This window comes from Cygnus atratus, chromosome Z (assembly GCF_013377495.2).
Source record: "Cygnus atratus isolate AKBS03 ecotype Queensland, Australia chromosome Z, CAtr_DNAZoo_HiC_assembly, whole genome shotgun sequence".
NCBI lineage: Eukaryota > Metazoa > Chordata > Aves > Anseriformes > Anatidae > Cygnus > Cygnus atratus.
Window position 1 is genome coordinate 24,047,894 of NC_066396.1, and position 11,173 is coordinate 24,059,066.

At 40.5% G+C, this 11,173-nt stretch overlaps 1 protein-coding gene across 1 annotated transcript in view; it reads left to right on the plus strand.

Moving 5' to 3' along the window:
• The window catches only part of SERINC5 (serine incorporator 5), a 40,458-nt gene that overhangs the window by 22,509 nt on the left and 6,776 nt on the right, over nucleotides 1-11,173 (plus strand). The window contains exons 5-11 of the mRNA XM_035553528.2: nucleotides 737-830; nucleotides 1,948-2,159; nucleotides 2,964-3,059; nucleotides 5,889-6,015; nucleotides 7,668-7,734; nucleotides 10,236-10,275; nucleotides 10,943-11,090. Coding sequence (XP_035409421.1) covers nucleotides 737-830; nucleotides 1,948-2,159; nucleotides 2,964-3,059; nucleotides 5,889-6,015; nucleotides 7,668-7,734; nucleotides 10,236-10,275; nucleotides 10,943-11,090 — 784 coding nt within the window. The remainder of the gene's footprint in view (nucleotides 1-736; nucleotides 831-1,947; nucleotides 2,160-2,963; nucleotides 3,060-5,888; nucleotides 6,016-7,667; nucleotides 7,735-10,235; nucleotides 10,276-10,942; nucleotides 11,091-11,173) is intronic.

The following is an 11,173-nucleotide window of genomic DNA, read 5'->3' on the forward strand; positions in this document are numbered from 1 at the left end:
CCTCAGTCTTCTTCACTGAAATCAGCTGCATACCTGGAGTCATTTGTAGGCTGTACAGCAACTGTACAGCAACACAAGCTGCTAAGCATTTAGATAGGTATCAATATTTTCTCAGACTCGTGGTGTTGCACACAAGGGATTTGTTGTCCAAATTATCCAAGCAGTATAGAATAGAGTATATGTAGGTCAGTGGTTAAGCAGTCAAATAACCTGTTTTAAAACTAGTCAATGAATTCCAAGTGTTCTGGTTTCTTTGGGAGTGGCTCAGGACAGCATTTGTAAACAGATGAGCCTCGCCTTTATTTTTCTGTGGTACTAGAATCAAGGGAACTAATTGCCCTTTTTAGAACTGGGTTCCAGTACCTTGCAATTTTAGGGTTTAGACTTCTCCTAAATGCCTTGAGGCCTCCTCCACTCCCAACCAGTCACAAATAAAGGCTTCAGTATTTTCTGTCTGAATATAGTAACTTTGTCTCCACAAAAATTTTCTAGGTTAGGGAGTCTCAGATGTCCTTACAGATTTATTTTGAAGGTGTAGTGCATTGCAAGCTGAGTTCAACTTCAGTCTTGAGGTAGCTGAGCTGATGTTTTGGATGAAATCTCTAATCACCTGTTACATCTGTGGGCCTGAGATACTCAAGCTGTGTAATAGCTTCACTTGATAGACCTAACTCCATTTTCTCTCAAGGGAAAGGTGACTGCAGTTTGACCTATTTTGTGTCTCTCTGCCTTGCAGCCTGGCGCTATGTAGGAGCAACAGGAGGTTTCCTTTTCATTGCTATTCAGCTCATCCTGCTTGTTGAGTTTGCACACAAATGGAACAAAAACTGGTATGTGTTGGGCAAGTAATTATTTGCGTAATATTCTGATGGACTCCCGAAAAACACATTTCTTGGAACAAAGGAATACAGCATTTAAAAGTAGTGTGGATGTAATCTCTGAAAGATACTTTAAAGTTGATGTTAAGATCTGTGCATCTTTTTTTTTTTTTAATCCACTGTCCTCCTTCCCAGGTGGAGGTATTTCCTCCTTGTTCTATTCTGAACCTCAGTTTAACCTTTCTTAACCTCAGTTGTTCGGCTTCTAGTAAGTAGTAGCGTGTTGGGATGCAAACATCTCTTATTTTAAGCTGTTCCAGTTTCGGATGAAAACACAGCTGGCAAGAAACAGAGTGGTGCAAGAGAATAAAACTGGATTTGCAAAATGTAACAATGAAACTGCCTGTATGCAGTGGTACAAACTAATAAATCCTGTTTTTTTGATGTCAGCTTAATGCACATCAAATGACTTATTTATTTATTTGTGGTCATGAGAACTGCTACTTTCTCTCTAACTTGTTTGTTTTCATCTAAACATGCAAGATTCCATCATCAACCCACATATATCATGTTTTGGCATTGACTTAATTTGTTTGATATTATCGCCCTAGCCCTTAGCCTCTCATCATGCATTAAAGTATTGAAATTGTTCTCCCACATACACACAGGAACTCCTGCCTCCCCATACAACTTGTCCTGTCTCTCATTTCTTAACCCTACAGCCTTTGTTGCCTTCTCTTGTTTCAGTTAGCATGCTGACTGTTAGGAAAGGTATCAGCAAGCCTTTGGGCTTTTTTAGATACCCATTTTCATGTAGGAAGTGGTGAGATCTCCTTATATGACAAACATGTGGATGAAAACTTTCCAGCAGCAGCATATAACATTGTCTCTACAATAGATGTTCTTTTCAAACAAGTCATGTTTTCACAGAAAAAACACTAATGCTAAGGAACATTTCTTTCAGTTTCACAGGAGAAACCTTGCAAGGACCTGTGTTAGTGTAGTGATACACATGTGCTTCAGGAACATAAGCACTGTTTTTTGTGTTTGATATGAACTATTCAACTATTAGAACTTTATTTTTTAGGAAAGGGAGATAAAGATAAGGTGCTTGTCTCTGTCTCCCCAGGACTGCAGGTGCAAACCACAAGCAGATGTGGAACGGTTTGCTCGCCCTGGTCACTCTCGTCTTGTACTCTGTTGCTGTGGCAGCCCTGGTCCTCATGGCTCTCTTCTACACACGCTCAGAGGGCTGCATGTACAACAAGGTCCTGATCGGTGTCAATGGTGGCCTGTGCCTCTTCGTGTCGCTGGTAGCCATATCACCCTGTGTCCAGAATCGTGAGTCTGCTGACTTCTTTTCCTGCTGGTTTTCGGGTGCTGCCATGGTTGTGTGCCTTGAAGCATGAGCCATGTTCTGGGCAGAAAGGCTCATGATAGTTCAGAGCTAGTGCTGCTCTTGTCCCTGTCCCCTTATCTACACTATGAAGTGCTGTTGCTGATCAAGTTGTCTGCTAGGTGTGAGATGTTTTGGGTGTGCCATCAGGCACTTATACTGTAAAGAACACTCAAATGCTGATGTCTGGTAATGTGTTGAGGAGTTTACACAACTCCTGCAGCAATAACAGTTGAGGCAAAGGCTGTAAAACCCTTTTACCTCTGTTTTAGCATTGCTTTTTGGCTGCTTCTGATTTACCATCTGTAAAGCTTGGGTCCGAAGCAGCTGACAGCAGTATTTCATGCTTCTCTGGTATGTTTTATGTATGTTATTAGTATCTTGCATACATTGGACCTGGAAATAGTAACTTGAGTGGCTCCAAAACAAATATTATGGGCGAATAAAAAGATTATGGCAGTCTGTCAATAGCTTTTGGAAGGCTGGTTCTTTTGGCAAGAGCAGAGGGGTGATTCTTTTCTTATGTGGGAATCTTTAATGCCTTTCTAAAACAGTCAGTAGAACTAAAGGGCAGGCTCCTTTCTCTTTACCTGCCAGAGGAAACATATCTGAACTGCCTCAAAGACTTATGAACTGCTTTAAGTAAAATGTAAAAGGTACTAGTGTGCATTTCTTTAAGGGATATGAATTTATTTTTCAGTTTATTAAAATATCCACAAAAATAATCTCTTGTCCTCTTTCTTCTAAAGGCCAGCCCCATTCTGGTTTGCTGCAGTCAGGAGTTATCAGCTGCTATGTCATGTACCTCACTTTCTCAGCATTATCCAGCAAGCCACCAGAAACCAGTAAGTTACCTTCTGCTTTATGTAAATCCTTTGAGACACGCTACGTATTAAAAGCAAGAAGGCCTTTAGCAAACCTTAGCAGTGAGGAATTTAGGAGTGCTGGTTTTGATCTTCTCTGGCCTGTGCAAAAGAAGTTGCAGATAATAAATTTTTGCAGCATTTGAGAGACTGTGCAATGGATGCTCTCCCTTGTACCTTAAACGCTTTGGTCTAGGGGAGCTGTGACTCACCATGTGTGGGTTGCACCTCTTGCACCAGAGTCATTCTAGTTTGTTTACTACTGATAAGTTTCCCAGAGCCCTGCATTCTGTCTCTTTGTATGGCAAGTGTATGTGCTCATACAATAGGACACGACTAAATACATAACATGCTTGGTCACATGATGGAAATAGAGTTGGGACAAATGGAAGTGGCTGTTACATGCCTCTGGAAGAGGCTGGTTGACCAGCTCTATCCAGAAGGTTACTAGGTCCACCACCATTAGTAGGTACCTTGCACCCAGGTAACTTTGTTCTCTTCTTGCTCTGTTGGCCATCAGAATGGTTGCTAAAATCACTTGTTTTCTCCTATGGTTGTTGTGCTAAGTAGCCTTAGCTCTAGGCTCCTCTAGACTCTTGATGGAACAAAAACTTGACTATTGCTCATCTTTCATTTTGAAAGGAAGCATTCTGAGAAAAGACCTGGAGTTACGCTGCGGTTTTTTGAGGTGACGCTGTTCTTCAGCAGAGTTCCCATACTCCACACATTCTAACAGTTCACATTGCAAACCACAAGTAGGGAACTTCCCTAATATCTTAAGTCCCATGTGGTGCAAAAACACATCAAGACTTTACACGTGCAAATCAGTTGGTTTCCTTTTCCCGTTTAATCATTATATTCACCTATTTCGACAGGGAACATGCTTTTCACTTACAGAAGACCTCTCTTATTTCAGATCAGTAATGAAAAAAGACCTTCGTTACTATTGCTGAGCTTTTAGTGTTGAAAAGCTGAAGCAACAATAAGTAGAAGTACATTGGCAGGAAGGAGAAGTCTTATAGACACTTGCCCAGAAGAAAAGGGAGAGAGAGGGGAAGAATCTCTCTCTCACATTTGTCTGTGTGAACATTGACACATATGCAAATGTATTCCAGAGCTAAGAACAAAAAACAGACTGTTTTGGTGGAAGATTTACTTATGTAACATAAGCAGCAGTTTCAAATGAATATAGAAACTCATTTAGATGACATCTGAATTACTCATGAGATTTGACACAGTCTAGAAGAAAATGGGGGAGAAAGTGATGTATGATATTAAATCATTGGTTTTGTGTTATTTCATACTTGTGACAATCAAAGCTTTCAGTAGTTAAGTGAATGCTCTGATTCTTCTGGTATGTATTGCAACTGTGATTATTGCCTTTGGCAGAGTTTGCGTCAAGCATGTTGTCTCAGGCTCCCTGAATTGACTGTTCCTAATTGTCTTTGCTCCTCTCTTCATGATACTGACTTTTATAATAGCTCGAGTACTTTTTACTGTGGCACATGCTGGAGTTGACACTTACTAAGGTGTCCCATACCGTGTCACTCAGATTTGCCACACACTACCTGGTTTGACCCATGCCTCAAGCAGGGACCTCCAAGTAAGCTGTCTCACAAACTAGGCCCAAAGGAAATGTAAGCTACAAATACTTATTTGCAATATCTAAAAAGCATAGTTGCAAAAGGCCTTTCGAAGGAAAAGGCAAACAAAAGGAAATGGCTGTTGAACCTGTGCTTATCGCAGTGTGCCTTTGATTTTTGATGCCAGACTTAGCTAAAAGGCCTGCCAAACAGCGGCCTGCCCAGCTGCTGTATCCCTTGATGGGACATAGTTGGGGGATTCTGCGTGTCTCTTGCCAAAGTGTTCCCTAAAGGCTTGTCTTCCCTTCTTTGCTCCTGGCATTATGTTGTCCCTGTCGTCTGCTGATAACGCTGTTTATGCAGTCCTACATAGAACCAGGTCAGGGGACTGATTTCAAGTTTATTTTTAACCTGGGTGTAGTCTTAGCTGTATTTTGCCCTCTGGCCCTCCAAACAGTTATGCTGCCCCAATGGGGATACAGTGGAAGGAAAGAGGCAATGGGAATACAGTTTGCTTTGAGCAGTGTTGGCATGAAAATCTCTCGATTTGAGATGAGGTGCAGCTGGAATAAGCTCCTTTGGGGTGATGCTAGGCTACTACTCTGCTTTGGATCAAAGCAGACACCAAAAGGTCAGACACATCTTGGAACATCGAGGACTAAATTGGTTTCATTTCAGGAACCTAGAAGTAGTATTTGCTTAAAGGTTGTAGTAAAATCTTGTCTGCAACCAAACTCGTTGTGTTTGGTCTTCTGTATATCTGAGAACAGGACAGCTACATGCTACGTCTTTTCTCTGACTGTTAATTTCATAGCTGTCCTCAAAGCACACCTGCAGTCAAAGAAATTTATAATCTCAGGTGCATACTATCTCAGTTTTATATGGCTTTGTAGTCTTGCATGAAGGGCTGGGAAACTTCCAGCTTTTTATTTCTTAGTTCACAAGACAGTGTTTTTCCTTGTTTGTCAGCTCTAGTCATGTAAGAAGCTCTAGTACCCTACTAAGTTGCAGTGTTTTCCCCAAAACACAGAATCTGCCAGGTCAGATTTATAGAATTTATTCTGTATGACTTTTCTAAAAGGTAGATGGAAACAGCTGAAATGTATCTACCCAGTGTCTGAAGTAATAAAAATATTTCCCTGAAAATCTTTACTCTGAACAGTCCTTTGAAATGCACTGAAATGAGCATTGGTAACAGTTATTTTCATTTCATTTTTGTTCTGTGAAGTCCTGGATGAAAACAATCAGAACATCACAATCTGTGTTCCTGAATTTAGCCAAGGCCTGCATGGAGATGAAAACCTGGTTACGGGTCTGGGTACTACCATTCTCTTTGGCTGCATTTTATACTCTTGGTAAGTCTGGGGGTCTGCACTTAACCTTGCTGCAAATTCAATGTCATCTAACTAATGAAGGCTTATAGCAGTTCTCAAGCAAAGTAATGGTGAGAAATAGAACTGAGCTGGAAGGTTTCTGTTCTCCTTAATTTTAGAATGGTTGGATGCTCTGGCCAAAAATGTCGAACAAGATAATATAACTCCTGAAACAAATATTTCATTGAATTAAAACCAAATAGAGCAATTCACATCTAAAGGTGGAGGGAGAAAGTTTCCAGCTGTCCATGAAGGCAAACATTCTGAAGGAGCTTTGATTCTGCATTTAATCTTCTCTTTAAGAATAACTTCGTGCAGTTAGCTCCATCTAAAAAAGGTATCTGAGGTTTCTGTAGAGTCTGGGCAGAGGACACTATCACATTTTCTGCTGTCTTTGAGACAAGAACAACAACAACAACAACAAAAAAACCTGCTTGGGAGGGATTATGCCTTCCTTTGAACAACTGATGAATGCAGGACTGCTGTAAGGATTTAACAAAAATGTCTTGCTCTAAAATCTGTCCATGCCTATACAGTTACATTGCTCGCTGTGTATTATTGCAGCTTGTATCAATGAATTAAGCCATACACCAGGGGAGAAAACAATTGCTGATCATAAAAACATGATGTATCACTGTTAACGACTGTGTGGGTTGTCAGGAAACAGTACTGCCTATACTGCAGGTATTTGAGCAGGTTCTGCTTTGAGTCCACTTCAGAGCTGATGTACTGAGACTCTGTAATAATTCTGAAGTGAATGTGAGAGGTTTTCTGAAGAGATAGCGTGATGTCTCTTCTGCCATCAAATATGGATATTTGTTCCATTTAGTTCATATATCAAATATTGGATTGGTTGCATAGATCTAGTTCACAGCAGAACAGTATTTCCGATGTAACAGGAGGGTGTTTGGGGAATGTGGATGACTTTCAGGTAGCCTGCTGGAGAAGTGCACCATTTATCTGAGGAGATGAGGGCCATCAAGGGGAATGTTCTGACCTATTGCTTACTACGGATGAGTGTGTACAGCAAAGCAGAACACACATCTCTTTGTGGGTAATGGGAAATTTTCTTTACACATCCTGAGAGGGGAAGGCTGGATGGCTAAGAAATGTTTCTAATCAGAAGAAACCAGGAAGGATTCCCCCCAGACAGTTACAGTCACACAGGAAGGTGATTTTCTGCAACTGGAACACTGACAATAGCGGTTGGTAAACTACTTCTGAAAACTGACTCCTGACAGTGACAGGTTTCTTCTCTGGCAGAGCCTTTAGAGAAGCATTTTATGAATGCTGAGCAAAATTGATGGCTGTGAAGTTTATATAAAAGCATTGGTTATGCACAGCAGGGGAGATCTCATCTGAAATGCTAATTGGAGTGCTGAGCTGTTTGCTGGTGTCTGCTGGTGATGAATTCACCACTTTTCAGAAGTGACCTACTTTTAAGGTTGTCTGAGTTGGTCGGTGGCTTTCTGTCAGGCTGGTTTATACTTAACGCAGAAGAAACTTTTCACATGCTTAGTGCTTGATGTGTAAGCGTGGGAGTAGACTACTTATGTTTCCTGTGGTGGTGAAAAATCACCCTTCTAGGCTTATATTTATGCCAATGTTCTGACTCGATCTTCTTTTGCTCCTAGTTTGACCTCAACAACACGTGCAAGCTCTGAGGCATTGAGGGGAATATATGCAGCACCTGAAACCGAAGTGAGTTCTTGCTTCCTCCCACATGATTTCTGTGCAGACTTCCTTGTGTGCTTTCCTTGTTGTTGTTTTCATGGCCAGCTGATCTGTAATTACGTAAAAACAAAAGGTTGTTGGCACACATGCTACTTGCCTCTGGGTCTGGAATTGACAGAATATTTTTCCACACTGGCCTTTCTGCAGCTCTTGCTGGTTCCTTGGCAGTGCCTTTATGCAAGAGCAGCAAATTATTTCAGTACAGTTTACACAGCATTGTATAAACTTCCTGTAAATCTTCTGCTCCTCATAAGCTCACATCCTCTCATTCAAAGAAAAAATCTGCTGGACACTAAGAAGCTGTCTAGGTAAAGAAGTTCTTGAACACGTTAGATCCTGATTGCTTTTGGTTTTGCAACAACATAACAAGCACTTACGATCCCAAGATCATCTTGTTTTTATTTTTGCACATAAGTATTTAATTTCTTTTTAGTTATAATTATATCTCAAATTTTATTTTTTCATCCATGTTTTCCTTCATCAACACAATTCTTCATTCTACCTGCTTGTTTATTTGGCCTAGTTATCCAAGCAATACCCAGAAATACTGGGGAAGAAAGTGGTTTTTTTTTTTGTTTTTTTTTTTTTCTTTTTTTGCTATGTAACAGTTAGTCCATACTTAAGCTTAGTAGTGTCACACATTGAGTGTGTGTTTGTGTGTGGGGGATGGATCTGCATAGCTAGCTCAGTTTTTGCTGCTGTTACTTGCACCTGCAGTTTGATTAAGGCCTGAAAAATTGAAGTAAAAAGTTTAAGTGTTTGTGAGAATCCAAAGATGCAGAAACATATAATGAGGAACTTGCTGTTTGTTGCAGCTGGACAGGAGGAAGGAAAACGCATTTAGCTTTAGGAGCATATCAGGGGCTGCAGGAGCTTCTCCTTGCTTCTGGAAAAAGCACACAAGCCGTGGCTTTGTAGCATCACCCTGTGGCTTCATGGCTGATATGTGCCCTGCTGCAGGAGGAGCACAAGCTGGGTGAACTGCTGGATGTGGCCCGTTTGCTGGGATGGTTCAGCTCTTCTCCTGCGACACTTGCCAATGGGGTTATTTCTGCACCATTTGGTTTTAAAGAGCAGTACAAGAGCCACTGAATGTAAATGTAAAGAAATGACTGGCAAAGAGCAACTAATTGCATTCTGATTGTTTTCTCTGTAATAAAGGGCCTTTGTCTTCCCAAACATGAATATAAACATAACTTAGCAGTTGCTTGTGGTATACAGAAAGTCTTTCAGTGTCCATGCAGAAGACAGTTAAGCGTGATGAAGGGCTAGTTGTATGTGTGCCAGCATTGCTATTAGCATCAGCATGTGTGCAAGGACTTAATTTCTGACAAATGCAACTAATTAAAAGGTTTGAGGGAACCCAGGACTTGCTTCAGAATCTTAATACAGCCAAAGGGAAACTCAGGCTAACAGTGTTAGGTGAGGCTTAGCATAACAGTGGAAAGAGCCCTTTAATCCATCGAGATATGGAATAAGAGCTTTCCTTAAACTCTCAAGACAGTCTCTTAAAAAAAAAAAAAAAAAGTGAGCTTTTTGGCTTTTCATAAATTTATGAACCCAGTGAATACATGTAATCAATCATAGGCACACAGGGTAAAAACTAGTTTGTTTCTTTTAGAAACTGTAAAGACTTAGTATGTGATTTTTGGAGTTCATTGTCTTTATCAGATCACCAAAAAAAATAAATCCTGGAGTAGAATTTTATCAGAACAAATGATGTTGATGACAGTACAGAACGTACTGACTCGTACAGTGGTCTGGTGCAGAAATGCACCTAGTTATATATTTATTATACTGTCTGCACCGTTATTCCATTTACATTACCACTCAACACAAGGAGTGTCTGACCCTTCAGCAATTTCAGCTTTCCCTTTTCAATCAGTTAAAAACCGATAATTTAAGTGAAACAGTAAAAACCACTCTCTGCTTGTACTCATTCTGGCTCCATTTCAGCAAAACCTTGCAAAGATAAGTACATTTCAGACTTACGTGTTTATTGCTCTGATTCCCAACCCATGCAGCAGGGTTTTGCAAGTTCCTTGTATCTTTGTTTCAGTGGAGTATTTATTTAAAGAGCACTTAGATGCAAGTCTGAAGAGGTTAGTCCCCTGTGAATTACTAATTTGCAACCACTTTATTATAGCTTTTCCACGATTTTATCATAAATTGTTTGAACTGTAACACTACCAGTACTTGACCTTGAATTATATGAAATGAATAGAATAATTCTTAAAGAATGGTTAATTTGCTCCAACTCTTACTGAGCAGGTTTTTCCAAAGCTTAGAAACTGCTGTTATGAACAATTTGGCAAATCCTAATTTGAGGTTTGTGCTAGTTGGAAATACAAACCAGACTTTGCTAAATTAGTGCCTGTAACTTAGCCATAACAAGGCCTTTCTTCACCAACTGTTCTGCTTCTTTGCTCTTGCACAGACTCTTACCCTTCCTGTTGTTTATTCCACAGGTAGCTCGTTGCTGCTTTTGCTGTGTGCCTGATGGAGATGGTAATTACATTTGCACTATACAGTTTATCTAGCTAGTGGCTTCCAGACCAAACCAAAGAGAGTTAAGGACACAGCCACAGACAAAGCTTCTTGTGTCATCTTGTTCTTTAGTGTGTCAAACTGAAGCAGCTGAAGTACTCAAGGTTAGACTAGGGAAGAAAGTAAGAGATGACAATACTGTTTTAAAACAACAGGCAAGTTAATAATTCCTTAAAGGGTGTCTTGTTAATGCAGCATACAAAGAGTAATCTCTGTTCTTTGTATGCTTGTGGGTGTGACCAACTATGGGATTTTTGGCTCAGCAGTGCTACAGGGACTCCAGTTCAGGAGGGAGTGTCCTGTTTGCAGATCTGGTACAATCAGGCATATCAACCTGGACTTGCCAGGAGAATATCCTACAGGTAGAGCAATATAAATAGCTCAAATGCTCAAAAAGCAGCCAGTAGACCAGGAACATGATGCAGTGCAGCTTTTCAGTGGCATTACTGTTTGTTTTACTAAAGGGTTAGGTTCAAGCCCTGAGGGCAAGAAAATGGTTGAGTATTGCTCTGTATTACGCTTTGCTGAATCACACTGTAGACGTTTTACTCTGTTCTTCATGATGCCAGCTGCTGTTTTCAGTTCTCATTAAATTTGCAAAAGTCTTCTTGTTTCCTGTCTCTTATAGCTGATGCTGAAGAGCACATTGAAAAAAGGGGAGGCCAGACCGTGATTTACGATGAGAAGAAAGGCACAGTGTACAGCTATGCTTACTTCCACTTTGTTTTCTTCCTGGCTTCACTCTACGTAATGATGACAGTAACCCACTGGTTCCAGTAAGTGCATTTCTTTTAAAGCTGAGAAATTAATGTGTATTGCATTGAGAGGAGATATCTGAATGGGAATGCCTGCCATTAGT